At 52.5% G+C, this 26,448-nt stretch overlaps 11 protein-coding genes across 11 annotated transcripts; 7 read left to right on the top strand and 4 right to left on the bottom strand.

Moving 5' to 3' along the window:
• Positions 1 to 99: 99 nt before the first annotated feature.
• B0T23DRAFT_93972 (Sybindin-like protein) lies at positions 100 to 1,261 on the top strand. The gene is made up of 3 exons (XM_062842012.1): positions 100 to 443; positions 503 to 628; positions 711 to 1,261. Coding segments are annotated over exons 1-3 (486 nt in total). The 5' UTR covers positions 100 to 441; the 3' UTR covers positions 1,069 to 1,261.
• B0T23DRAFT_93960 (putative multiubiquitin chain binding protein) lies at positions 1,071 to 2,558 on the bottom strand. The gene is made up of 2 exons (XM_062842011.1): positions 2,060 to 2,558; positions 1,071 to 1,988 (listed from the first exon to the last, which is right to left on the bottom strand). Exons 1-2 carry the CDS (start codon positions 2,348 to 2,350, stop codon positions 1,368 to 1,370), a joined length of 912 nt encoding a protein of 303 aa, XP_062696058.1. The 5' UTR covers positions 2,351 to 2,558; the 3' UTR covers positions 1,071 to 1,367.
• Positions 2,559 to 2,896: 338 nt separating this feature from the next.
• On the top strand, positions 2,897 to 4,423 carry B0T23DRAFT_438738 (Borealin N terminal-domain-containing protein; the record flags this gene model as incomplete). The annotated part of the gene is made up of 2 exons (XM_062840669.1): positions 2,897 to 3,107; positions 3,168 to 4,423. 2 exons carry the CDS (start codon positions 2,897 to 2,899, stop codon positions 4,190 to 4,192), a joined length of 1,236 nt encoding a protein of 411 aa, XP_062696057.1. The 3' UTR covers positions 4,193 to 4,423.
• B0T23DRAFT_93940 (translation initiation factor SUI1) lies at positions 4,401 to 5,600 on the bottom strand. The gene is made up of 4 exons (XM_062842010.1): positions 5,473 to 5,600; positions 5,362 to 5,381; positions 4,949 to 5,254; positions 4,401 to 4,806 (listed from the first exon to the last, which is right to left on the bottom strand). The coding sequence occupies exons 1-4, from the start codon at positions 5,510 to 5,512 to the stop codon at positions 4,609 to 4,611; spliced, it is 564 nt and encodes a 187-aa protein (XP_062696056.1). The 5' UTR covers positions 5,513 to 5,600; the 3' UTR covers positions 4,401 to 4,608.
• A 400-nt stretch (positions 5,601 to 6,000) lies between these two features.
• B0T23DRAFT_354156 (uncharacterized protein) lies at positions 6,001 to 6,427 on the top strand (the record flags this gene model as incomplete). The annotated part of the gene is made up of 1 exon (XM_062836122.1): positions 6,001 to 6,427. A coding segment is annotated over one exon (181 nt), but the record flags the coding sequence as incomplete, so codon positions are not given.
• Positions 6,348 to 7,327, top strand: B0T23DRAFT_93916 (uncharacterized protein). The gene is made up of 2 exons (XM_062842009.1): positions 6,348 to 6,384; positions 6,675 to 7,327. The coding sequence occupies exon 2, from the start codon at positions 6,803 to 6,805 to the stop codon at positions 7,139 to 7,141; it is 339 nt and encodes a 112-aa protein (XP_062696054.1). The 5' UTR covers positions 6,348 to 6,384; positions 6,675 to 6,802; the 3' UTR covers positions 7,142 to 7,327.
• Positions 7,219 to 10,919, top strand: B0T23DRAFT_93865 (uncharacterized protein). The gene has a single exon (XM_062842008.1). It carries the CDS (start codon positions 7,513 to 7,515, stop codon positions 10,774 to 10,776), a length of 3,264 nt encoding a protein of 1,087 aa, XP_062696053.1. The 5' UTR covers positions 7,219 to 7,512; the 3' UTR covers positions 10,777 to 10,919.
• Positions 10,920 to 11,551: 632 nt separating this feature from the next.
• Positions 11,552 to 13,377, bottom strand: B0T23DRAFT_309690 (uncharacterized protein; the record flags this gene model as incomplete). Its single annotated transcript, XM_062834539.1, has 5 exons — positions 11,552 to 11,617; positions 11,688 to 12,226; positions 12,370 to 12,987; positions 13,058 to 13,235; positions 13,273 to 13,377. The coding sequence occupies 5 exons, from the start codon at positions 13,375 to 13,377 to the stop codon at positions 11,552 to 11,554; spliced, it is 1,506 nt and encodes a 501-aa protein (XP_062696052.1).
• Positions 13,378 to 13,591: 214 nt separating this feature from the next.
• B0T23DRAFT_375167 (uncharacterized protein) lies at positions 13,592 to 16,116 on the top strand. The gene is made up of 3 exons (XM_062836886.1): positions 13,592 to 14,202; positions 14,315 to 16,017; positions 16,084 to 16,116. The coding sequence occupies exons 1-2, from the start codon at positions 13,825 to 13,827 to the stop codon at positions 15,962 to 15,964; spliced, it is 2,028 nt and encodes a 675-aa protein (XP_062696051.1). The 5' UTR covers positions 13,592 to 13,824; the 3' UTR covers positions 15,965 to 16,017; positions 16,084 to 16,116.
• A 4,977-nt stretch (positions 16,117 to 21,093) lies between these two features.
• B0T23DRAFT_402870 (uncharacterized protein) lies at positions 21,094 to 21,366 on the bottom strand (the record flags this gene model as incomplete). The annotated part of the gene is made up of 2 exons (XM_062838722.1): positions 21,094 to 21,288; positions 21,319 to 21,366. The coding sequence occupies 2 exons, from the start codon at positions 21,364 to 21,366 to the stop codon at positions 21,094 to 21,096; spliced, it is 243 nt and encodes an 80-aa protein (XP_062696050.1).
• Positions 21,332 to 26,272, top strand: B0T23DRAFT_93781 (uncharacterized protein). Its single transcript, XM_062842007.1, has 5 exons — positions 21,332 to 21,937; positions 22,067 to 22,162; positions 22,229 to 22,878; positions 22,929 to 23,052; positions 23,105 to 26,272. The coding sequence occupies exons 1-5, from the start codon at positions 21,454 to 21,456 to the stop codon at positions 26,059 to 26,061; spliced, it is 4,311 nt and encodes a 1,436-aa protein (XP_062696049.1). The 5' UTR covers positions 21,332 to 21,453; the 3' UTR covers positions 26,062 to 26,272.
• Positions 26,273 to 26,448: the final 176 nt, after the last annotated feature.

Below are 26,448 nucleotides of genomic sequence, written 5' to 3'. Positions count from 1 at the left end.
AAAAAAGGCTGTTTGTGAATTACCTGACGCCTCCTGGCTATTGTAAATAAACCATGGGCCAGTCATCAAGGTACCCGCCGTGCAGGTTCCAAGGTGATGGAAACAGTTCAAGTTGGATAGCTCACTACAATAACCCTAACCCCCATGTCCTCCCATTTTGCCCACTCATCTAAACCCTGGCCGCTTCCGTATCCCGCCCAGGAGGCAGCGACACAGCAACCTCCTCAAGAAGAAAGGTTCACTTATAGCATCCTTGTAGTCCTTCCTTTGAGAACGGGTCTTCAGGAAACAACCCGACGATATCGAGTCTTGCAGCCAGCAACATTCCCCCGATAAGCATTTGAGTTGACCACGCAAGTTGTCGCGCTGGGTCAACCTTCATTCCGCCCTTTATTACTGCAATCGCCGTGTCAAGGTTCCACATGAGATGAGGCCATCACAATGTGAGTTGCTGTCCACCAACATCATCATACACCATACATCATATTAACGCTTACTCCAGGACCGTTTTCTCCCTCGTCATCATCAACAAGGCCGGTGGCCTAATCTATAACAGGACGTTTCACGAAGGTGGCCTGAACAAGATCAGCACCAATGACTACCTCGTCCTGGCCGGAACCTTTCACGGGTATGCTAACACCTTACTCGCATACCACAAATTCAATCTCTTTCGCACAATACTAACACGGCCTTTCCCCCCCCCAAAACAGCGTTCACGCAATTACAGCCCGTCTAAACCCCGTCAAGTCCGCTCCGGAGCGGCCTCTATCTAACAGCATCCCCGGCGTGCCAGGCGGGATCCTGACGCGGCCGGAACCGCCTTCGGGTCTGGAGGTGCTCGAGTCGGAGAACTTCCGGCTGCAGTGCTTCAACACGCTGACGGGGGTCAAATTTCTGTTGTTTACCGACACGACGCAGACAAACGTGGACGTGATCATCAGGCGCATCTACGACCTCTACTCGGATTACGTCATGAAGAACCCTTTTTACCAACTCGAAATGCCGATCCGGTGCGACATGTTTGACCGGAAGCTGTTGTCGTATATCAGGGAGGTTAACAACAGGTAGTGATAGTGAGTGGTGTTCTACAGCACGAGGGATCAGAAAGAGAAGGGGTGAGGAATGGTATCAAGTTATCATGTCATGTCTGTCAAACGGAGTTACGTGGCGTTTATCTTTTGGAAATGGTTGGGCGGGCGGTCAAAGGGTCATGATAGAATAGCTTCATGCTCAAAAGATGGGCGGTAGGTAGTTGCCCATGTAATACCACGGCGAGTCTATTGTACACAAATACAGCCAGCGCCTATGGTAGTTGTCCCTTGCAAAGCGCCATCACCCATAATCTCGACCCGCCAACAATGAGTCGACTAGGAGGTATCCATCTTGTCGCCATCATCTGATTTGCCGGGCTTGTCATCATCCTTTTTGCTGCCGCTGGCGCTCGGTTCGCCGTCCTTGCCTAGCAATGGTTCCGACTCGCCAGCCTCTTCCTTGACGTCCTCCAAGCTCGCCTTTTTCGCCGCCTCGGCCTCCTCCTTGGCGCGCTTCTCCTGGCGTGCCTTCTCTTCCTCCATACTCATTCTCAGTGCAAGGGCCAGCTCGGGGTCGACGGATGGATCGATACCGAAGGGGAAGTCCTCGTTGGCCGCGCCGCCAGCATCGCCACCAGCGCCTCCGCTACCGCCAGCAGCAGCCTCGCCGAGGAGGATAGGTGTCGAGATGAGCTGGTCGCTAAGAAGCTTGCTGCTCGGTGGGATGACGACCATGTTGGATCCTTCGCCACTCTTGACCTCGCGGTTGAAAGCCTCGAGCTTCTTCTGGTTCTCGTCGTCGATGTCGCCGAAAAGCACAAAATCGACGCTGGTGTTGTTCTTCTTCATCTTCTTGGCAAGCTTAACGAGGTCGCTTTCTTCTTCCTCGATGGGCGAGCAAACAAAAATGACGATACGACCCCGCTGGGACTTGTTCTGTCGGTGCTTGAGAGCAAGCTGTAGTAGGTAGAATAGCTAGTTAACTGTCTGTAACTTCCGGGCAAAGATCAAGAGGGGATGCCACATACCCACGCCACCTGGATAGCCCTCGACAACTGTGCCGAGCCACGAATGTTCTTCTTCGTTCGGTGCAGACCCTCGAGAATCTTGCCTTGGTCCGTTGTAAGCGTCACCAGGACCTCAGGACCCCTGCCGGCCATGCTCATGAGACCGACCGACGACTCAGGGTTGCCTTGTACGACGTTTTGGAAGATGATGTTAACAGCGTCCGCTTGCGCGTCGTAGCGGGTTGGTATGTAATCTCCATTGCGACTGCTCTCGCTGTTGTCCACCACAATCATTACCGCTTCGAGAGGCATCTTGTCGGTGTCTGTTCGACTGTGAATTATCGATGAATGTTGTTGTGATATGCAATTTGGTAAGGAAATCGAAGCGTTGCTTGTGGTTGGTATGGGAAAGGTTGGATTAGTGGGAAAGATGGTTGGTGTTCTGATGGAAAGATGATGTTCAGTGACAGCGGTTGGGGAGCTCCTGCGTAAGGCGGTTCAGCCTAGCTGCCCGCGTAGCTGCCGTTACGCTATCAGGTGGAGGTGTACAAGTACGTACCGCTGAGTTCGTTATGTCAGTGACCACTGACCTGGAGCTGCTGCAGCAGGACGCCCCCCGTGTGTCTAACGAGCCTTGGGTGGTCGGTGCTTTGGTTTGTTTACTCCAGGAAATGTCAACCACTCACAGCACAGCGTACCATTCAATTCAACCTGCAACACACTTCGACTCGCTCATCCATCAAGAATACGCCGATTGAAACATACAGACACTTTCTTCCGCTAACAATTCCTCGCAAATCTCCTCAAAAGCCCAAAGTCATAGCTGGCAGAGTTACAATTATTCGATCTACGGCGACCATGTCTCCAACCACCGGCGCGAAACGCAGGTCGGACGAGGCCGACGTTCCTGACGACAAGAACAACACTGGCCTCGCGGTGCCGTCGCTTGACAAAAGTTCAACGAAAAACGGACGACCAATTGGCAGCGAAAGTCCCGCGAAGAAGAAGAGGCGAACAGGAATTACGGCTGCGCAAAAACAAGCGCTAATTGACAACTTGCAACTCGAGCGTAAGTTTATCCCCCTAACAAGCCAGTGACGATGCGCGTGGCCGACTAACATATGTGTAGTCACCGAACGCGCTCGCAAACTGCGGGCCAACTACGACATCCATGCGCAAAGTCTTCGAACCCGCATCGAAATTCGCGTCAACCGCATTCCCATGTCCCTTCGCAAAGTGAAGATGGGTGATCTCATACAAAAATACTCTACCGAACAGCAACAAAAGACCACGACTACATCTAACGGCCCCCCGGTACCACCGAAAGATGCGACATCATCACGCCCCATCTTCCAGCGACCAGCGATTGCTTCTAGACCTACCTCTCCGATACGGCCCAGCCCGATCAAGACGACGAGGTTAGTCCCCTTTTCTTCTGCCCAGGGGAAATGGACGCCGTCAATATTAACACCGTCCAACCCCAGCCACGAAGTTTCCGGTCGCGACAAAGAAAATTACGAAATCGAACCCATGAACACGGAGAAACGACAACGTCTGGGCCCAGCTGCCGACATCTTGCGCAACCACTCCAACCAAGTCCTGTCGCCCACATCCTCCAACTCGCGCCTAGCACCACGAGGGGAGCGCACCCCATCACCTACCAAACAACACTATGCGACCGGTATCGGCGCACGCCCAATTTCCCCAACCAAACCCACAGCCGGCACGAGTGCATCTACTCTCATCAGCAACATGGTCGAAAAGGCGCGATCGCGAGCGAACAGCCCCCAGAAGCACTCAACAATAACGGAAGCAACGCAAGCGAGCGCGGCGAAATCCAGAGCTCGAGCGGCAACCACCTCGGCGGCTTCTGCTACCACACGAACATCGCGGAGAATTAGTGGCGCCAGCGTGTCTAGTGAGGCTAGCAGTACGTCATCGGTGGCGGCGCGGAGACAGCGACCGGCGACGGCGACGGGCATGGCATCTGGAACGGCGGCTAGTGCGAAGAGAGGTGTTATCAGCACGATCAAGAAGGGTATGGCCGCGACGAAAAAGGCGGCGGGTGGTGGGACGAAGGAAACGGCAGAGAAGGTGGTTGCTACTACGGCGGCGCCGGCTGTGTCGGGGAGGGTGTTGCGAAAGAGGGGATGAGCGGGTTTGAACTTTGGTTTGAAATATTGAGTCTCATCAGTTTTTTCATTGCTGGGGTATGGACTTGGAGGATGTCCATCCAGGTTGTGCACTGTGGGATTAGCATTGTTATTGTTAGGCGTTGGATTGTATAGATGTTACGACCGCCGCCAGGTGTCGACTGCACAGAGTTCGGCGTTATCAGGTCTGGCAGGTTTCAGGGAACAGTTGGGACATGGCAAATCCAAGTAATGTTATCATTTATCGCTTTTGTCTTGAGCTACAGCGTCAAAAGCTTTTCCCCCTCGATGTCAAGCGGAATAGCCAATATCATCCGAATAGCCTCGTAATATCTATCAAGCTCAACCATTAACTCCCGCCAGGTTTAGGCGCGCCTCCGCAGTCTTTTTAAAAAACCAAAGTTGACGTCGAAACACCTAGTTCCCTTCGCCCTTCTTCTTCTTCTTGTCTTCCACGAGTTCTATGTTGTCTTCGGGAACCTCCTTGTATTTTTCGAGAATGAACTCCTCGATCTCGCCGCTGACATCGCCCTGGACGACAATCTCCTCGCCGCCGCTGGGTACCTTGGTTACCGAAGAGCCGGTAGCGAACTTCTTGCCAAAGTCCTTGGCAACCTATTGCAGGTTAAACAGGATTAAGTTAGCGATCGCTCTTCCAGCATCACCACCATGATACATGTACAGCTAGCAGCCCGTATGTAGGCGAGCTAGCTAGCCTGCATGGAAGCTTGGCTTGCGGGCAACGTTATAACTGTACCTTCTTCAACTCCAACCCAAACGCCTCCAAGCCCGACACCGAGGTGACGTATTTCCTCTTGTTGCGCTCAATGCGCTTAATGGTCACCACGCTGTTGGCGCGCTTGTCGGCCTGCTTCTGCTCCGCCGCCTCGGCCTTGGCTGCCTTCTTCTTCGCGTCCTTCATGGCGCGCTCCTGCGCCTCGACTGACAGCGATGCCATCTCCGCCTCGAGCACCTCAGGCGACCATATCCTTGAGTACATGGTCGGTTGGTTCTTCTCGAGCCATTGCTGGCACTTTTTGACGGTTCCACCGTATTCGCAGTACTAAAATTCGGGGACGGTGATGGGTTGGTGAGTATGTAGTTGTCGGTCTTTGCTACGGGTCGGGGTTTCGAGGGACGGATGGACGGTAAAGGGAAATAGTATCATACCTCGGGCGGCAGGGAGCACACTGGAAGAAGTCAGTTAGTCAGCGCAAGGTTCCATAATAGGGCAGCGGTTCGATTTGAAAGAGAGCACAGGCATTGCATGTGACTACCTACCACCGCAATAAACAACATGACGTCCTGCGAGTGCGGTCATGGCTGGATCTGTGGAGGAAATCGGCGCTATGCGTAAGGTACGGGTCGAGAGTATAGAATCTACAGCTCCGTCGTTGGTCTGTGATGTCTGCTAATGAGTGTTTGTAGATCTAGTTGCGTCGCAAAAAAGTGATGTTTCGTTCCAGGAACCGGATAGTAGGCATGCGACGAAAGCGGATCATGGACGGGATAGCTTCCTGTTGTTGCACTTGCCCCTCCTTATCGCTGCTGGGGGCGTTCGCGATTGATAGTTGCGGGGCTTCTCTTTCATCTCATGGCGGGGCACATTCGAAAGGCACTGCCCGGGCCCTTGCCGTGACGACAACGTGGGCCAGTTGGAGAACAGGCACAGACCACTTGCGGGTTTGATATTGTGCTCCATAGCTGATAGCGCCAAGCTTTCCAGAGTCCGGGGAAGGTCTGTTCGTTTTTGAAATAGCCGCCGAGCCCGACTGCAGAAGCCGCAATCTTTCCTATTACCGCCGCCGTCACTGCCACAGACGGGTGCACATCACTTCCACTTCCCCATGAACATTTCGCCGGCTTCCAGCCTCCTACACCGCACCGCATCGGACGCGGAGTTGGCTGCCGATACGGATGCCACCTAGCATATGGTCGGATACGCGGTCCGGACACGTCGAAATTGAACAATTTGTCGAATCACAGCTGAAGAGACTATGAACCCCAAGTGTGGAGTTTCTTTGGGCGCCAGCGTTCTCATCACCAAGTCATCACCATCACCTACACTACACGACCAGCAGATCAAGCTAAATATCAAACTATGACCTCTCTACTGTATCCCGAATGCGCCGATTCAACATCATGGTGGAGTGATCTTCCGAAGCTCCCATTCGATTGATGGGAAGGGGTAACGTCAGTCGATCGAGATTTACTTTTTTTTTTTTTTTTTTTTTTTCTTCCAGGCCAACAATTCGAGCTTTTCACGACACCGCCTCAGTTCCTCTCATTGATCCTCGGCTGCACCATCAACGGGGATCCAGGGTTACGTCGATCTCTAGGTTTGTAGATCACGAATGCAAGGGGCCGTGTTACCTAGCGTGGCTTTCGTTGCTTTACGATTTTGCGGTGTCTGCAACTCTTCACCGTCTGCGGTTCCCCATCTTCAATGCAATCATTCATGCTGACCTGTTTGGGAATCCTAGAGGTTGGAGAGTGTACCCGTTCGGAATCTACACTAGCAGAATCTGGTGGAGGACAGGAGAGAAACCCAATCATGGTGGATGGCTCGATATTTTAAGCGCCCAGCTGGGTGCCGGCGTCGCTTCCTGCCATGTCATTGGTCGTATTCTCTGCAACGCTGTCGATGGACAGGCCCCATTGGCGCGCGCCTTGTCTTGTCATGGCACGCTTGGTTCGCCGGATTCTTCTTGGTCGACCTTCTGCGCAACCTGATTCGGTCGCACAGTTTTCTCCCACCCTCGTCAACCGGCTATCTCGAACTCTTGGTGCTGCCCAACCCCAAGCTCGTCCTGTGAGACACTGGGAAGAGCGAAGCCAAGTCTCGCCGACTGCCAGGGCCCGGCCGCCAGAGTCACGTCAACGGGCGACAACGGGGGCGCAATATGGGAGGACATGGGGCAATATCAGCGGGAATCCGGCTTTCATATGATGCTAGAGAGCGTGCTAGCCGCTGTGGTGGGAATCAGCGGACAGACAGTCCAGGTGGACCCTGCTGTCACCATCACGCACCTGACCATCCATCCATCTTTTTGTCTTTTATAATATCGCATGGCCCAGACCGGCTGCGTTGAGCAGTCCTGTTTAGATCTCCATTCTCTTCTTATACCTTTCTGCGCAAATACAGGAATTGAGCTTCGTTGACCGAAGCCGGTCCATCGTTTAACCCCCCCATTTCCATACTCTTCGTCTTACTGTTGCATTCGCATCGACGCCGGCGTCATTCCATTTTCCCGGTCAGCTCTATTTCCAGACTTTTTAATCAATATCAGAGCGACCCCATATTGCCACGACACCAACATCATGTCGGACCTTCTGATTTTGCCCAGCACTACATACCGGCCACCCTCCCCGCAGGGCAGGCGGAGGATGGCCCGGACTCTTAATCCTATAATGGAGGAACCTGAACAGACCGATACCGAGACACAGCAGCAGGAGCAAAGGAGACACTTCAACATCCAGAACAACAACAACAACAACAACAACAACAACAACAACAACAACAACAACAACAGCAGCAGCAGCAGCAACTGGCCAGTCAACCAAAAGATCGAGCAGTGGCTTGCCCCTTTCTCTCCCTTGAGTGACCATTTCCCTACGCCACGGGGCCTTCATTTCCTTGCCGCCCCGATCCTGCCGGCAACACCGTCGTGCATTTCGAGCTACCGCGGGCCGGACACGGATGCCGACGACACAAGTTCAGAAACTTCATCTTCCAACCCTTCTTCGGGAGCATGGAATAATAAACGATCAAGCGCCATGACTGATGTGACGGAATTTGACGACCTTTATGACATTTCGGATGAGGAAACGCAGCGCAAGGAGATGCTGCAAGCAAATGGTATTGGCCGCCACATGAGTTCGAGGAGGAGTCTACGGAGGTCATCGAGAGCTTCAATCGGTCAAAGACTGTCCCTGTCCCGTCTAGTCATCCCAGCCGATGTCCAGGCGGATGCGAAAAAGAACATGACTTCGCCCATTCCACCGACACCGCCATCCGCTATTGCCATGTCCCCAGCTGTCAAATCATTGATGGAGCTACGACAAATCCAGGAGATTCCCAACGTCTCCGCACCCCCTTCCCTTGATGGCAGCATCAACTCGGAGGAGATGGCTGCCATGTCCGCGCCGCCCACCCCCTTGATCGGAGCCCGGGACAATGTTGATGAGGACTGGTCAGGAGTTCGTCTCCAGCCCGGCGCATTGGAGACGCTCCAGGCCCTTTCCTCCAACCACGAGTCGGAATATGACGAGACACCAGCCCCAGAGCAGGTTATCGAAGTGCCCCAGGAGATGATATCTCGAGAAATGTCCCAGACTCGCCAACTTCCTCGGTTGATGACCAGCCTCAACCGGGCCCCCTCCGGTCAACGTCGGTCACTTGCTGAGCTTAGCAGGCTCGAGATCCCTTCCCCTGGTGGTTTCTTCTCGGAGCTCTCTTCAGCAACCCGGCGCACATGGAACATGGGTAGCCAAGCAGAGGAACCTTACCCATACCAACCCCCTACTTCGACCACTGCCGAGAACTTTTACAAAATCCCTTGGCAAAACGCCCCCACCACCACGCCCCCACCACCCCCTCGGCGGCTTCACCTTGACGATGGCCCTTCCAACATTGTCGAGCGCGTAGTTGAGGTTCCTGCGGGATTGAACCCGGAGGAGCTGCCGACAGCGGTTCGGGTCGAGGCCACCCCAGTCACTGCGGTCAGGATGCCTGCTGCGGAATCTGGGGAACCCGCCCTGGAACAGATCGCCGAGGAGACCTTTTCCCCCATGGTCGGCAACGAGATCGTCGCTAACGAGATTGTCGACGATTATGACGCCAAGTATGTTGCCGAACAACAATCGACTTCTCTATCCCACATCGAACGCACTGAGCTTTGGTTGATGGCCCAGAGAGCTTATCTCCAAGGCGTCGTTGGCTTCTCCGATGAGACTGAAGTCCATGAACACCTCAAGCTCGGCATTGAGGGGCTAGAGGCTGAGGCGGAAGTGACGATGGAGGAAAAGACAGAAGAGCCAGCCAAGGAAACCGCTGTCGAGTCCGAGACGAAGCAAAAGAAATCTGTTCGCTTTTCCGAAATCACCATCAAGGAGACCGTTCCCAAGTCCCTTCCTTCCAAGCTGGTGCGCATGGAGAATGCCTTTTACCGCGCCTTCACCGATGCCGCCGTCAAGACCTGCCCCAACGACGTCTTCATCAACCGCCAACCACGCTTTGAGGCACTTCAAGCTCAGCGTGTCGCCCTCAAGGATGCTCACCGCAACCAGCTCCTTGGTAAGTTCCAGCTGTCTGTCGTTCCTCAGTCAGCCAAGAAGCGCATGAGCGCCAACGTGGTTCGTGGTGATGACGTCCTTGTCGATGACCCTGAGAAGCTCCGTGCGGAGAAGGAGGCCGAGGCCCGCAGTCAGATGAACATGGCCACCTGGCACGTCGCCGCCACCAAGCTTCTCAACGGGGGCCGTCTCATCTGCGCACCCGTAGCCAAGCGCCTCGCACGCCAGAGCCGCTTCGCCCCCGGCGCCGACGGCGTCAGCCGCGACCGTGCTCGTATCCTCGACCTTGCCGGTCAGGGTGCCTGTGACTGGGCCTGGCACTGCGCGCTCCAGTATCCCAACACCAAGATCTACACCGTCACCACCAAGACGCTCCGCCAGCTGAGCAACAGCAACATCCGCGGCCCTCCTAACCACAGGCAAGTCGCCGTCGAACGCCTCGGCAAGCTCCCCTTCTCCGACAACCAGTTCGACCTTATCTCCGCGCGCGAGCTGCATGCCGTGCTCAAGCTTTTTGGCGAGAACGGTGCGGACGAGTGGGACGCCTGCCTGAAGGAGTGCATGCGCGTGCTCAAGCCCGGTGGCTACCTCGAGTTCTCTGTTCTCGACGCGGACATCATGAACGCCGGCCCACTCGGCAACGCCAAGGCCGTCGAGTTCGGCTTCGCCCTGCAGACGCTCGGCTATGATCCCAACCCCACGCGGTCCTTCATGGCCCGCCTCCGCCGCGCCGGGTTCGACGACATCCGTCGCGCTTGGATGTGCATGCCCATGGGCCCTAGCCACTCTACGAAGCCGCCCCCTCCGCCCCCCAAGGCTGAGACCCCGGGCCTCCCCCCTACTAGGCCCTTCAAGGACAGCGACAGCGGCATCGACGTTGCCCACTCCTCCTCCTCTTCCGGAGAAGACCCCAAGACCCTCGAGCTCGAAGCCATGGTTTTCGGATCCACCGACAACGTCGCCGCCATCACTGGCATCGCGGCCAGCTGGAGCTGGGAGCGCTGGCTCCTGCGCGCGGAGATGGAGAAGGCCGCTGGCGAGCTTCGCTTGGCGGACATGGTCACCCCCGGCGAGGCGATGCGCGAGGCCGGCAAGATGATTGCGGATGTGCATGCCGTTATGGAGGAGGGCAGGAATGCCGGGTCTGGGTTCCGCATGCTCAGGGGGTATGCGAGGAAACCCAGCACCAGCTTGGCGGCCAGGGAGAGAGAGATAAAGAGGCAGAAGGAGATGGACGGGGAGAGGGTGGGGTTTATTGAGATGGTGCTGGATACTGATAGTCTTTGTTGAGGTTGTTTTGTTGATGTGGGGGGAGAAGGAGAACTTTGTTTTGTTCCTGTTCTGGTGAAGGTGTTTATATAGTTCTAACTCTGGTTCTCGATGGACAGTAGTAACAGGGGAATTTTGGATAGCGGACAGTTCTAGATGAACGATTGATATTTCTTTTGTTGATCTTCTTAACTTTGTCTCCGACAAATCGTAATAAGTGGCAGGAACTCGTATATATATTGTTCGGCAACCAGATTGCAAATGTGGACAACATACAAGAAGTGGACGTTGATGAGTTGATGCTGGGATGTTGGTTTCTTACAGAGTCACTCTCCGTTATCCTTTTGTTTTCCTGACTTCTTTCCTTGCGTCTTCAGGTAAATCTGTAGAGTCTCGCATGTTACCAAGTGGGGTTATTGACGAGCTTTTGGTTGGACATGACATTTCCTTTGCTACTTTACGACCTTTATGTTTCCATACTACCCGTATTATGACATAGTAATTTTCAACTATGTTGATATGCCTTTTGCTGCAAAGTGAGAACGGCACATTATCCCAGAGTTCATACAACCAAGCCAAACGGGTCTTACCAGAAGTGGTGAGTGTCCCAAGAGATCAGGTCAGATACACGATTACTTGAGGTATCTCGAGAGGTCATGCCACGCCAGAGGCCGCGGCTCCTCATCGGGAATATAAGGTGGTATTTATGTAGGCTAGCAGGGCCTTCTAAGGCAATGCGAAGGTCATCTATCTAAAACTATGGGCTCTACTGTAGTCGATGGTAGTAACTGTACACTTAGAACATCTCTGGTGCCGACAATCTGGACAAAATTCGTCCAAATGACAAGGTAAAGGGCCGTATCTGCAATAACACTATTGAAGCCCGTTAGATGACGGAAAAGCATGTTGGTGGGGTTAAACGGTGTACTTACGCAGTACCATTTGACGTGCCTTCCCTCATAGAGTTTATGCACACCATGGTCAATATGATCATCATTGACGTGGTCGTGCACACTAGAGTCGCCAGAGTCGCTATTATTATCTTCGCTTACTTCTTGCTCAGGTTCGCAGTTGGTGTCATCGGTCTTGTCATCGTCAACCTGTTTGTCACCTTCCTCAAACCCATCGTCATCTTCATCTTGATCATAGTCAACCGAGGGAAGAGCAAACAGAGAAAGCTGCTCGAGGTGCAATGCCACGTGTGAGATGTACAGCTTGTCTGACGTGAGATGATGGTCGCAGAAAATGCATGGCCCACGGGCTTGAGCAGGATCAGACACGCTGCAAAGACGGGCAAGGCTTCCGGTATGGTGTTCGGATAACTCATCCTTGTGAACGGACGAGAGATGCTGCTGGAATTCCTCAGCTGAATGCATGTACTTGTGGCAGCCGGATGGACATTTCCAAAGCGTCCAATGCTCAAGGTACATGTGTTTTGACCAATCCTTGCGACGCCCATACAGTTTGCTTGCTGCAGAGCATGTATGAGCTAAGCAGGCATAAGGTTGAAGGTCCCTGAAGATATGCTTTCTTCACTTTGTTAATATCGATACTGAGATTACGTGGATGTAGAAAGGGGTAGGGGCTTGCCGTACTTCCAGTCGCGTCGACTACCTATCTGGATTATGGAGTGGCAGAACGGGCACTTGATGGGTCCATTGGCGTATCCGCTGGGCATTGGCGGTACTCGTAGCTGATCTGAGTTGACTTCCGACGCCGCATACGAGGTTGCCGACAGTTCGGATCTACCGTCAATGTCGTCAAAAGATATATCGCACGTTTTGACTGTTTCCAGATGGTTCGGTATTGGGGATGCAATGGTTGTGGCTTGCTCATGAGGGTCCAATAGCTCGGTCTCGGAACCAGGTAGGCCATCTGCAAGCCTGTGGAAATGCTCCTCTCGATACCGAAAGTACTGGCGTCGAACCGACAAAGACTTCCCTAGTCGCTCCGCTACTTCTCGTGCGAGCTTGGGGAACTTTTCGTGTACATGATGGATATCAAAAGGCTCGGAATATTGAATGACCTCCGCCGCTTGTCTTGACAAGAAATGGTTGTGGGGTGTAGGATTCCGGATTATAAGAGAAAGCCGAAGTAGCCGATCAATGATGTGTTTGCTGTCATCTAAGAGCTCATCGAAAACGAATCCATCTTGACTATCGTTCCGGGAAAAGTACTCAGTAAGCTCGTCATCAAATGCTTCATTGCACTTATGAATCCTCAAAATCTCAGCTGTTGAGCGGTCTGTCGATGAATCCAAAGCTGTGATTTCGCACAGTCAGTACGTCTCATACTTCATTACGGTCGAGATTCGAACAGGTAGCCGCCGTTTCCTGGGATAGTAATACCTCCAGTAATCTTGATAACAACGCCATGCAGTTCTTCAAGAAGGGAAATGACGTGCCGCTGTAAAGCAGATGCATCTCGAAGTTTGAATTCGAGGGACCGGGTTCCTCGAGGTCGGTGTGCTCCTGAGCTGGCTGACCACAGTTTGAATCTTCCCAACAATGAACTGACCGCGGGTACGTGTGGCCCATCGCTGGCGTTCAATTTGGCAATGAGCTTGTCGAAGGGTAAGATAATTGACGCCACGAGGGGGGCTATCCTAGGATTATCAGACATCCTTGAGACGTGTTTTCCTATATATAATTAATGACTGAGGATGAATCGCGAATTCTATAGGAAGATGTCAGCGGACGCTACTGAACAGGGTCTGCGTCGAGGAAGGACGCGAAGTATTGGAGTACTCCAATTAAATCTCCATTTTGACCTTGATTTCATGCCTATTCTAGAGGTACGAATCAGACATCAATTTCCACACCATACTTACCAGTTAGTGTTGAGCTCTCCAAGCGGCTGGATGCTACCTAGTATTTCCGTAAACCCAATCAAACTGCTCTCTATTGGCGCCATAAGAGCGGAAGAGGGGTTGTCGGCATTTTGCACCTTGCTCAGCGAAGCTCGTCACTTCCGTGTCGGTTGCGTACCTCTATTAACGATGGAGTTTGACAACATATCACAAGTTTTGACAGCTATCCTCACCACACTGCTCAACATAGATCACCGGCGATGTCAGGTCTAGAAGTTGCAGGTCTCATTCTGGGAGTACTGCCCATTGCGGTTAAGACATTGCAAACCTACAAAAAGGCCCTATCCTCCTATAGGAACGCCGTGCGATTCATCCATGCCCTCGAGTCGGATTTGACGAACGAGCATTGCATTTTGACATGCACTTGTGAATTGCTTCTTCAGGGCATCGCGCCCATCTCCAAGGTTGACATAATGTTGAAGGATCCTTTTGGCCACGAATGGAAGGGAGAGCAGTTCAATCGAGCACTTCGTCTTCGGCTGGGACAGTCGTATTCGTCCATCGAAAGTGGAATACAGAATCTAAAGGAACTGGTAGACGAGCTGGTAATAAAGCTAGGACTTGGCCCAGACCTCAAGGTACGTGAAATACATCAAAGAAACCTACGCTCCTTCTCCATAATCTTCAGCAGAGGTGTGGATGTTACAACACTATAGGAAGCATACATGTAGCGCTGACTGTCAAGGGTAGTGTTCACTCTTTACGAAAGAGGACATCTATTCCGAGATCAAGAAAAAGACTGCTTTTACTCTCAAGAAGGAAGATTATGACACGGTTCTTGCCAGAATCCAATCGACAAACTCAAGCCTCTACAGGCTTGTCGATCTCAACAAAGGGCTAGAGCCTCACCGACGGTATCGCTCTCAGTGGCGCTTCACCCAGCTATTGCGAGATATTTCACAAAGCCTGTCCAATGCTCTCGATGGAGCTACAGCAGCCTGCTGTGCAAGACCCCACGATGCATGCTTCAAGCTCAACCCAAGACCTTTGGAGATGGATCCCGGCAGTACTGAGAATGAAATGGCCAAGGATCTGGATTTTTCAGTGTCGTTGGAGCTGTATACAAATGGCTCAATATCAGTTGGGTCTACGGCAGAACCATCGCGCTGGCATAATCTCTCGATTAGTATCGTCAGTCTCGGTAGTCGTAAAGCCGACGACCACGTACCAAGAACACTCAGCCTTCGCCCATCATCAACTAAGCCTGCGAGACAGTTATCACACAAAACTGGGCAATCAAAAACAGCCGAACGACCCCCGGAGGGTTCGAATAGGCGAGGATCTCAGTCACTCCTAGGACATGCTTTGCAGAGTATAGAAAGTAAGGGAAAGGCAGTCAATGCGATGATCAAAGGTTCTTTGGATATGATCATCGAGCCTAAAGGTAAACAACAGGCTGTGGGCTGCTTCAAGACATTGGCGCCGAATTCTGTTGATGGAATATGTCAGCTCATTCGAAGGCATGAGAAATATCCTGCTACGGACAGTGGGCGGGTTTTTTATGGAAATATCGTGGATCGTGAAGATCCTGAGCGCCGGTTCGGACTGTACGCGCCAACGCCGCTGATGTCGAAAGGCCAACACATACCCGAGGCTCCCTTTATTCTTCGCTGGCAACCGGGCGATTTACCATCTAGTTTGACCTTGCGTCAACTACTCAACCGCACGCATGATGCTCGTCTCCAGCAGGGGAGTAACGGACCTCTGATTTGGCTAGAGTTCCAAGACCAGCTTCAGCTAGCCGTCAGCATTGCCGTCAACATCCTTCACCTCTACAGTAGCCCATGGCTGCCCAAGATCATCACACTCGACGATATCTGGTTCCGCCTTGAAGATGAACCCTTAGACTCCAATTTTTCATCTGGGTTTCCTTACCGCCCTTTCATCAAGAAGTCAATGCCATTGTCCGCCGCTTCCTCTGCAATGCCCGGGACAACTGGGTTCATGCCAAGATCCCGAAAAAGAGAGACAACCGTCTTCTCCTTTGGTCTGATCTTGATACAGATTATGCTCGGACGGGTAATTGACGAATTGGACATGAAGTCAACATCAGACGAACAGGGTGCTGCTACATCTGGAGCAGGGCAATCTACTAGCGACACCGCAAACAACGTCGCAACGATGAGTTTGGATGACTACATGGAGAAACACAAACTTGGTAAGGGATTCGAGGGCGCGGTTCTCGCAGAAGCGGGACCAGAATACACCTCGGCTGTAACGCGCTGTCTCGAGAGTTTCATCAACATTGAAGGGTTGCAAAGCGAGAAATTCTGTCAGGAGTTCTATGTCGAAGTGATATCCATGCTGCAGGAGGCGCTCGACAAGTCCATGGAATTATGAACAAGTATCTACCTAGGTTAGCACATATCAATATCATGGGTTTCAGTCAAATCGTGAGTGCAACACCTTATGGTCCTAACTCATCGCTCAATATCGAGGAAAACTCAGAGTGGAAACAGGCAGGAAATTTCGCCTCACCTCTAAATGAATTTGTCAACGAAGCATGTAACATTGCCAGTATCATCGAGAGCCAAGCCGACATCTTTTTTGTCCGTTCGAAAGGAGGCCCAACTATGGCCAAATGCCATGCTTCGAACCTCCTGCAAAGACATCATCAGCATAGACCGAGAACCATGACCTTCCCAAGCTTCACTCAGAGGGGGGGGGGGGGGGGAAAGAAAAAAAAAGAAGAAAAAAAAAAGAAGAAAAAAAAGACGATCACTATCAGTAAGAGAAGAATACCTCTTCGGTCCCACTTTGACACTAGCAGAGTCTAGAGGTTGACCAAACCGGGTGTGAACAGGTGCAATAATGCATGGGCGGCTGAGTAACAGCCAAATACATCTAGAAGAGCTGCTAAGTACGGTGTTGACAATGTGGTGGATCCTAACATAATGTTCTGCTTATCTTCTTGACGATATGTTTCACTTCTTGAATCGCAGAACTGGTCTGAATCTTGGTAACTTTTCCTGAAAGGCTCTTGGAACATGGAGCTAGATGACTGGACAAATGTCAGGTCAATGAAGAGCAAGGGAAAAGCTAGGTGCTCGCACCCCGCGATTTCCTGCACGTACCTTATTCCGCAAAGACCTTCGGGATTGTTTATTTTTTTATTTTTTTTTTATTTTTTTCAACATATATAGCTTTTTTTGTTCTTCTGTCAACGCAAGCAGTCCCCTTCAGAAATGAGTAGCCAGTACAGAGTTCAAGTTGTATTGCCCCCTTTCAGGACACTACTTCCCATTGAAAATGTAGACGTACAGTGTTTGCAGGACGGTCGCAGAGTACAGCGCTGTGAGTGCAACTCGGTGACAACTAGTTGATAATAGGGTAAGATTATGTGGTATAATCTAATCATTGCTCTGGTATCTGGATTCAGCACTACTAAGCTCGGAATACGAGGTTTTGAGTGGCAAGAAAATGATGGTTGTTTCTTATGACCAAGGACATCTGAACTTATAGCCCGGGCACCTGAGGGAAACCGTAGGGTGCAAGTAGGTTTTCCCAAGAGGAATGTTTATGTCTTGGATGGGAACTTGTTGAGCCATCCCGCCAAGTGGGCCGTACTCCTTTAAAAGCAAAAAGATACAAGTAAACGATTTGTAGAACCTGCTCAGATGAATGGTTAACACATTTACTCGGCGGTCGTGGCTACGTTTTTATAAGAGGGAGGGCGATATGTGATATGTAGAAGGCAACTCGACAATCAGTTCAGTAATATGAGCGAGCAATAAGAGAGTGGACATGCGTAACGCATCCAACTGATGTGCCGTCCGTCGACATATGAGGCCATAGCATTGGACGCCGTTGACATACTCCTTACGCGAGAGGCTTACGACGTAAAACAATAAAGTCATGAAAAATAAACCTTCAATAACTCAACAAGGCCGACAAGGAGATCATCTCGCTGTACATCATGTAATAAAGTCTCAAGAGGCTCGCAAAGACAAGGTCACCAGCTGAGCGCACCTATCGGGTGCACAAGGCGCCAACCAGCCGCGCCGGCCCTATTGCCTCTCAGAGCATTAATGAGAAGAAGCCTTGTCAAATGGCCCATGCTACTCGTTATGTCCGATTGAAACGACAGAAACTGAAAGACCGTTGAGCTCGTACCACTCCATCCCACGCAGCGAATGCTCGTGGTGTTGTTGGAGAACGAATGGGGTGGTTGGGATCAACAGGGACATTGTCTATTGTCTCCAAAGTGCCAATCGGGATCTTAAGAATGGAGTATAACACCCCCGTATGATAAGACTTCTTGGCCGTCCGCCTTGGATGGAGGTCTGTAAAAAAAAAAAACCGCGATTTGATGACGATTTTTGGATAAGAGAGGGGCCTATTAGGTCTGTGCAGGAGGACCATGGACTACACTCGCTAGGTTCACTTGCGATTTTGGGCTAGCTGCAGTCTCGAGTTGAGTATTTGCGTGTGAAGTTGGCAACCTTTGGTCTTGACCGGTCTTTTTGGCGTTGATGATGTTGGATGTTGTGAAAATTACTTTGTAGAAATCTAGATGTACGCTTGGGGATGACTTGGGAGAATCCACATGTTCGTTTCTTCTCGAACCAAGCCTGCTCGGTGGGATCTGGCCAGTATCGGAACTCAGCTCCTCAACTCAATGTGACCATGGAGGCTCGCAAGGTAGCGGTACATATTGCTCAAGGATGGGCCGATGTCACGCCGTTGAAGCACGGCAGTCCGAGAAGTGCCGAGGATACTGGTGTCCAGGGACCAGCTGAGACTGCGTTGCAGAAGACTAGAGTCGCCATCGATGAGAGAGTTTCCTGGTGTCGCGGCTGTTGACAGTTCTCCGTGTGTCTAATTGAGAAGAGTTCATGGTGTACGGTTTAAACAGGGAGGGTATAAGTGAGTGCTGTAAGCCTTTCAACATCACCACCTACAACCCGTCCTGTTGTCCGCCCAACCCATATCCCATCAATTGAGAGGTAGGTACCTAGGTAGTTTCCAACCCGCCGTGCCGCTTTTATTCTCATGCGTAATCGTCTGTACCGATGTGACGTGCACCATGGGTTACATGCGTCTCCCCTATTCAGACTAGTCACTAGGCGTCGAGCGAAGGAGCCAACAACTTGCTTTGAGAGAGTGGACTTGAAATTCGTCAAAGTCGTAGCTTTCGACACTTGCATAGCTCTGTTGACGTGCCGTCTTAAAGGCGCGGGCAAGTCAGACGCCAATATGGCCGGCCAGCTGGCAGCGGGAAGTCATGACAGACGAAGACCGACCCGTTTCTCTCCAGTGTAAATGGCGTCTGCCGTGAGAACAGACAACGAACGAAGAGACACAAATGTTGGCATTGGTTGGCAAGAGGTGTGCAGAGGGCCAGAGGCTGTGACTGCCTGGCTGAAATGGAGCATGATGTTGTGTTGCAGTGGGCCTTCCGTCACACATGAAAGCAATGGTGAAGACGGGCGGGACTGAGCGGGAAGCGGAGCTCTTACCCCACAGCAAGCTCCAGTGGAGTTCTGCACTACGGCTGGCATCCACCTCTCATCCCAATGCCAAATGACGCTGGTCAATGATTGGATGGTTGGCCACTTCTTTGGAGGGAGAATGAGCTTGCCCCCCGCCGCCGGACATGGCCCGGGCGGAACGCTTTCAACGGTCGTCGAGACCTCGCTAAGATCAGCACATGTACAGACTAGGCTAGCCCAGATGCGGCAAGGCTCCGTGAGCAAGCCCTATCACGGCGAGTTCCATTTTCACATCGCGACTCTTTCTCTCACCCCCAGGGCGTTGAGGCGTCCAGTCGATTTTGACCGGCTCTGCTTCTCCCGCCGAAGGGGGGGTTCCATGCGGAGGAAGTGGCTAGCCGAATGGAAATCCCATTTGTCGTTTTGAGAGCTCAGGTGTAATACTGTATACATGTGCATGTGTACCATGGTGGACTGCACTTGCAGACATGCAGTGAGCTGTGCAGCGGGATGGATGGATCAGGGAGTGAGTGAGTGGATATGGTGGTGGCATACGCATGCGCGTCCAAGCTGAGCTTGAGGATTTGACTTGAGCATCCGGTCCGAGAGTAGCCGTGTCCTCCATAGGACGGAGATTTACGCACAGGATGACAGGACAGGACGGAGTAGAGGCAGGTGGGGAAGAAAGAAAGAGACGGCAAAATAAGAACCTCAAGTGCTTAGACTCGTTAGGTCAACAGGTCTTGGTCGGGTGGCCTGATGATTCTAGCTATATCAGCTAGAAGAACCTGAAGCTCTGGCTGCGGCCAGAACCCTCCAGCTGTGCCTAGCTGTCAAATAGTCGGCAGCTTGGATGCATCTCTACCTGCAGACCACAGCGCTGATCTGGCTGTCAAGAAACATAAAACCCAGGATCCGAGAGGAAAGCTTGCGACGTCTTCACATCCTCCGACTCCTCCATTGGCTGAAGGTGGCCGCAAGAAACCTGGGGCTGATGAAACGCCGTTGAGTTAATAGTGTAGTCCTTATCGCAGTGAATCATGTCAAACGTGCCTACCATACCTTTGAGAGCTTTCCAATGAGTGCTCCTCCCACATTCTAACTACTCTACGTTCTTTGTCTCTGTTCCTTCCCCCTCGTACAATTGCCTATCATTCGGTTTACACGGGCACCCAGGAAAAGCTCCTCATGGGGAGCAAGGAAAGACCCATCATTTGAGACAAGGTACCTTCCAAATGGAAGCCCAGACAGTCTGAGGTAGAAACAAGCGCCGGCGGCAGTCACAGCCAAGAGAGAACAAGAATTGTCAGCAGCGTTCGGACCGTGACAGCCCCAGGGCATCCATCAGCTCAGCCCGCGGTCACTACCTTCCCGCTCAAGACTTGTGATCATCCATCTACCCTACCTACCTTGGTAGTAGTGCAGTTCTCCGGGGCAGGCAGGCAGACAAGCCATATGAAAGTGCGGGAGACTGGACTCGCACATCCCGCTTGACTTCCATCCCACCGCACTGGCTACTGTAGTAGCTCGTCATAAAAAAAAAAAAAAAAAAAAAAAAAAAGAGATGTAAAAAAACCTACGTTTGTCGTCCTGTCCCTCGTGGGGACTCGTCCACATTTTTTTTACGTGCTCTCCTCAGCAAGGAGGAACCATCTCCGTTGCCTGAGGCTGAGCAGCCCGAGGCCCTGCAGCGAGCTTTCCTTCAACCCGCCCACGCACATCAGTTCCGGAAAACCCACACGGCACCGCACCGAACATTAACCCAACAAAATCCTCCACTTTTCTCCATCGGCCAGGACCCCCGTTGTCGCGCCTCCCCGTCATCTATCTCCGCCTCCCCGCTTCTCCATCCGCTTCCCCATCGGCCCATCCGCTGGATTCCCTCCTCCGTCTCCCGTACAGCACCGACTGCCGTCAACCACCCCGTACCGCCCCGACGTCCGCGCCAGCAGAATGTCCTTGTAATGCAACGCAGCTGGCTGCCCAAACACCCCAGCTTCCACAAGCCGCAGTCCGTCACAGCCCCTCGTCTCGTCTCTACCATGTTGCGCAATTCAACTCACAAAGGCCCTTGTTGATGCGTGAAGATTGGAAAAAGTTCGCTGGTGGGCTTTCAAGCTGAAGCTGGTGCAACACTGGTTGCCCAGGGCCATCGGCAGTATCCAGAGGGGACCTCATCCAGACGGGACTTCGGTGTGCTCGGTTTTTTTTTTCAGTCTCGCACCGCCTTGCCTGTTGGGCGAGTAAGCCCGTCGCTATCACTGTTGTTGTCGTCGGGTCTGGAGGCTTTCTCAATCTTGCTCGCCTCATCTCCTACGCACCCGGCAGTGCGACCTGGTCGGCAGTCATCTTTAGCGCCGGCCCCAATCTCAACGCTATTGTTCATCCACACGCGCCATGGCCACCGAACATATCGCACCTCCTCCGCCTCCGGCGCCAGCGCAACCGGTCCAGTCGCCGGCCCTCTCGCGCCCGGACCATCGTCACTCATTAACTGCGCCGCCGCCCCCACCTCCGCCGTCGGTCCTTGCACCACCTCCGGGCCCTGGTCCCGGCCCCGGGCACAGTCCGGCTACCGGTACCGGCCCCGGCTCCGTTGCAGCCTCCGTAGCTGCACCTCAACAGGTGGCTCATCCTCACAGTCACGCACATCCTCACGCCCACACCCACGCCCATCCTCATCCATCTGCGCCGCCACCTTCTTCTGTGCCCTATGGCTCATCCCTGGATCCCGCCATCAAGCACTTACTCGACCAACAAGCCGAGATCCAGGCCAAGCTGGCCGCTCTTCTTCCTCAGAAATATGGACCCAACATCAAGGTGGAGCTTGACATGTTGCGCCATAAGTACCGTGTCCTGCGCGCATATGCCGACGAGAATCGTGAGCCTTTCCGCCCCTCTGCCTTTCTTCATCTCATTACATCCATTATCCCGTCATGTTTTATTAGCTTCACGTCCCGGTCTGTGGGACCGACCCAAGCGCCACCCGTGCTGATGGCGCCGTAAACAGTATTGTCTGACAAGATTCCCGTCTTGTCTGACATCGAGGAAGCAAGATCACTTCAGTATCAGTGCGAATGTATCGAAAGTGCATGTCTCGAGCACGGTAGGTCACCATCGTCCCGCCCGTTTTGTCTTGAATCTGTTCTAAACCCATCTGTGTTGCCATTAGGCGTCGATCTCGGTGACCCCAGATTCGTTGACGTGCTCAAGTACGCGTTCTATCGCGACCAAGCACCGGAAGGGTATGCCGCTTGGCTGGACAGGAATTTGTCACATTACGATCCCGTCTGCAAAGCTGTTCGGTTGCGCGACAGCTTGCCACTGGCTTTCCGTCAACACCACTCCCACAAGTGCTGGGATGAACGTTGCACACATTACATCTACGGATATCCTCATCCAGATGACCGGGACCAGCATGTTAAAGAGCACGCGGCCGTGTACAAGAGGGACTCAGGTCTCTCCTTCGGTGGCACCCCGCCCATGATCTTCCCTGAGCCGTTGAGTGCGAGCTATAATGGAGAATATCACAAACCACCCTCTTCATATCACCACCTCCCTCGTCCTAACTCGGGCCTTCAGCTTGCTCCTCTAGCAACGAGTAGCCAACCAAAGGATCACCGCGAAGCCCTTAAGAGCTATTCTTTTGTTCCGGAGAAGCCTCCTGGACCTCCTAGAGGCTCGGTTGACTCCGAGGTTGACCCGTTACTTCCGCCCCTGAAGCGTAGCCGAGTAGGCCAGCCGCGATTGGAGTCCATAGGAGAGCTTCGACTTCTGAGGGAAAATGGGCCCTGTCTACGGTGTAGAACGATGAAGAAGAGCGTGAGTAAATTTCCCCTGCGATCCACGGAACTATCCACTAACTTGTACAGTGCGATTCCAATGATCCCTGTGCGTTCTGCCCCGACATGGCAAGCTCTCCGAATAATGATTTCTGGGGAGCCCTTGGGTGTTTTCGAGGATCACTGAGTAATCTCACCGACATTATGCTTCCAGGTACGTGGAATACTGCCATATGTGATACCTCAACTGCTGATCGATCTTCCAGCCTATCTGTCACCCAGACAGATGCAGACGCCCATGACTTCTCCTCTTGCTATTCGCCGCAGCATGAACGAATTCTTGGACAGAGGTTACGCTGTTGGCCCAGATGTCACCAACATGGTGAAGGCTCATTTGGATTTCAATGATCGCTTTTGGTGGACAGACGACCTCTCGAACCTGCCGCTCGCCAATCCAACACTCGCTTCGTTCTCTCAGGAACCCGTTGAACGGTCACCCCCTGTTCTAAACGTCCTTGCCTCCAGTTGGAACCTGAATGGGACCATGTACAACTTTTGGAAACTGCTACACTTGAGCGGCTCGATCTCAGACGGACGGATGCACGAAGTGACGACCTACCCTGTCCTATATCGCGCCAAGCTTCTGCTTCGTGAAACGCTTTTCTACGACTTCCAGCAACCGGAACCCGCAATTCATGGAGAGATGACGAGCCCCGGAAGCCATGTGGTCTTCGACGATGTGGACACGTGCGGTCGCTTCCGTGTGTTATACAACTGCATGACACAATTTCTCCAGGCCTTTGAAGCCCAGACAATGCGACCTACAATACCGGATCCCCGGAGCTGGCTCGCCCTTTTCTACTCACTATGCATATTCAGTGTAGTGAGGACTTTGTTGGTGGACCGAATGGCGCAATCACGGATAACTTCACCTTCTCAGCAAGGCGTTCCTGCCATGCATGCCGTGTACAAAGCGCTGGTGAGCGTATTCACTTGGTCCGCGCCTATGCTGCTTGACGGGTCTGACATCGAGATGAGTCATGGTGACCGCGAGCTATTGACTTCCGCAGCCACTATATTGGAAAGGGGTACGTGGACTGAACGGGGTATCGCAACCACCAAGGACTTTCTGATGTATCTTGGTAGTGGGGAGATAGAAGGATCTTATTTCAATGGGTTCCTGAAGCAGAGATCACCAGCAAAGCCGGGGTCATTTCTTCTGCCTCCCATTACAAGATCGGGGGAAGATGCCAGAAAGCCACTGCCAGATACACGATCGATTGCCAATCCATGGCATTCCAGGATATCAACCCAACCAGAGAAGGAGCCTTTTTCCTACAATGTTTTCACAGGAGAGTCAGATCGGATCCTGACTTCTCAAGTGATGGAGGCGGGAAGGCGGCATACTGTTGCTGAAAGCCCAACATACATGAGAGGAGGTGGCCGAGGCCCAACGTCACCCATTGCTGCTGCAAGAATCAGATCGTCATACCAGCGGCCACCGTTACGAAGAGTATACTGTACGAAGTGCAACGAATATCCAGAGGGGTTCCGAGGCGAGCATGAACTTCGGAGGCACAACGATGCGAAACACGCTGCATTGGTTAAGAGGTGGGTATGCACGGAACCGCACGAGCCAGGCTCCCCGTTACCCGTCGTTCCGTTGGCAAAGTGTAAGGCATGCGTAACACAGAAACGATATGGAGCCTACTACAATGCCGCTGCACATCTGAGGAGAGCGCATTTCAACCCTCATCGAGGGGGCAAAGCAAGCGGAGACTGGCCGCCCATGGCGATTCTCAAGGACTGGATGCGTGAGGTTCGGCAGTCCATCGATATTCAGGATCAGGATGACGCCTCAAGTGGTGAAGATGAGACACAAGACTACAAGTCGATGCATGACTTTATGTCACCGACTGAACAACATGCTCCAGTGTTGGAGATACCACGTCTTGCCCCAGCTCCTCCACCACCACCTCCTCCATCACAACCACACCATGGTCCGCCGTTATTAATGCCTTCAGTTGACAGGCTTGGCGCTACTGGGCCGCCGCAACTCGTAATGCAAGGCGGCCAGGGAGTTTTCCTTGCTCCCAACCCGGGGTTGAAAGCCGATGAGTCATCACATCCGCCCAGCGCGACCTCATCTGCTCGAAACCGTTGTCCTATTCCTGAATGCGGCCGAGTGTTTAAGGATCTCACGGCACATATGCTCACACACATGGAAGAAAGACCCGAGAAGTGCCCTATAGAGTCCTGCGAGTACCACATTAAGGGATTTGCCAGAAAGTATGACAAAAACAGACATGCGCTGACGCATTACAAGGGCACCATGGTATGCCCCTTTTGTCCTGGAGCTGGGACGGCATATGAGAAGGCTTTCAACCGGGCCGATGTGTTCAAACGCCACTTGACCGCCGTGCACAACGTTGAACAGACACCACCAAATAGTAGAAAGTTGATATTGACCACCGGGGGGCGGTCCGGTGGGGTTGGCGCCAGATGTAGCATCTGCCAAAGTCAGTTTGCCACCGCGCAAGAATTCTACGAACATTTGGACGACTGCGTTTTGAATGTCATCGTCCCGTCCACGCCAAAGACGGCGGGCAGCAGCAGCGCAACCACCAGGAAGGACTCTTTAGCCACAAAGACGCCCACCACTGCAAGCACCGACAAGGGAAAAGAGCTCGATATTGAGCTTGAGATGCATCGGCGCCGAGAGTCCGCGCACGCGCTACCGCCGCCTCCTCATATCCAAACCCTACCAAGAGATCATCCAGAGCCAGAGCCTATTAAGCAGCAAGGCCTCAGCGCCAGGGACGCACAAAATCTCAAGCTAGTCGCCGACTCCGTGTTGGAGAATGAAGCAATGCTTGCCAGTATTGGCAGGGACGCGCCTGAGCAAGAGATTGCTGGATCAGAAATCCAAGCACCTCTCCCACAGCCACCATCAGAGGCATATCTGCCCCCTTCTTCGTCATATTTACCTAGACAGGTATCTGTAACCGAGCCAACATTGGAGAATCAGATTGTCCCGTCGAAGGGGCAAGAAGAAAGGATCGACAGGGAAATGGGTGATGCTGATGGGAACCTATCCAAGGAGCCGCAGTCGACTGGAACACCTTCCGCTGCTACGAGCTACGTGGAAGCGATGAGGCTGCGTCGCAGCCCGGAGGTGACACTAGGTTCACCACTGCCAACGGATGAGATGAAGACGGATTAGATGGGAAGAACAAGAGGAACTTGAGAGTGGATACACGATGTCGATGTATGGATTTTGATATGCGGTTGATGATTTAAGTGATTAATGATGTAATGGGTTTCTTTTTATGTCATATTGCTCCCCTCTTCTACTTTCTTACTACTTATATACGACGGCCTAGATACCGGTGTCATGCCACTTCCTCGGTTTGCTTATGGGGTTTTGCTGCTGGTCCAAACCCAAATGGCGGTGGTATGCATGCGATTACTGGGTACACGCGTGCATTTTCGAGCTTAGGGACATGATCATCTTGCTGGTTACGGACTGAGAGCCTAGAAGCATACACGACGAGTGGGTTGAGAGATTCTAGGAGGTGATTGGTAGGCTTCGCGTGCGGAAATCAGCAAA

This window comes from Neurospora hispaniola (assembly GCF_033458365.1).
Source record: "Neurospora hispaniola strain FGSC 10403 chromosome Unknown B0T23scaffold_2, whole genome shotgun sequence".
NCBI lineage: Eukaryota > Fungi > Ascomycota > Sordariomycetes > Sordariales > Sordariaceae > Neurospora > Neurospora hispaniola.
This window is presented reverse-complemented; position numbering and strand designations above follow the sequence as displayed.

Excerpts from the sequence above, each read along its gene's own strand:
- B0T23DRAFT_93865 (XM_062842008.1), top strand. The coding sequence starts at position 7,513 with ATGTCGGACCTTCTGATTTTGCCCAGCACTACATACCGGCCACCCTCC.
- B0T23DRAFT_93916 (XM_062842009.1), top strand. The coding sequence starts at position 6,803 with ATGTCATTGGTCGTATTCTCTGCAACGCTGTCGATGGACAGGCCCCAT.
- B0T23DRAFT_375167 (XM_062836886.1), top strand. The coding sequence starts at position 13,825 with ATGTCAGGTCTAGAAGTTGCAGGTCTCATTCTGGGAGTACTGCCCATT. Across the intron at positions 14,203-14,314 it reads GACTTGGCCCAGACCTCAAG|TGTTCACTCTTTACGAAAGA; the intron begins GTACGTGAAATA and ends TGTCAAGGGTAG.
- B0T23DRAFT_93960 (XM_062842011.1), bottom strand. The coding sequence starts at position 2,350 with ATGCCTCTCGAAGCGGTAATGATTGTGGTGGACAACAGCGAGAGCAGT. Across the intron at positions 1,989-2,059 it reads GGGCTATCCAGGTGGCGTGG|CTTGCTCTCAAGCACCGACA; the intron begins GTATGTGGCATC and ends TACCTACTACAG.
- B0T23DRAFT_93940 (XM_062842010.1), bottom strand. The coding sequence starts at position 5,512 with ATGACCGCACTCGCAGGACGTCATGTTGTTTATTGCGGTG. Across the intron at positions 5,255-5,361 it reads TGTGCTCCCTGCCGCCCGAG|TACTGCGAATACGGTGGAAC; the intron begins GTATGATACTAT and ends CCCGAATTTTAG. Across the intron at positions 4,807-4,948 it reads TTGGGTTGGAGTTGAAGAAG|GTTGCCAAGGACTTTGGCAA; the intron begins GTACAGTTATAA and ends AACCTGCAATAG.
- B0T23DRAFT_93972 (XM_062842012.1), top strand. Across the intron at positions 629-710 it reads CTGGCCGGAACCTTTCACGG|CGTTCACGCAATTACAGCCC; the intron begins GTATGCTAACAC and ends CCCCCAAAACAG.
- B0T23DRAFT_93781 (XM_062842007.1), top strand. The coding sequence starts at position 21,454 with ATGGCCACCGAACATATCGCACCTCCTCCGCCTCCGGCGCCAGCGCAA. Across the intron at positions 22,879-22,928 it reads GTAGAACGATGAAGAAGAGC|TGCGATTCCAATGATCCCTG; the intron begins GTGAGTAAATTT and ends TAACTTGTACAG. Across the intron at positions 23,053-23,104 it reads CACCGACATTATGCTTCCAG|CCTATCTGTCACCCAGACAG; the intron begins GTACGTGGAATA and ends TCGATCTTCCAG.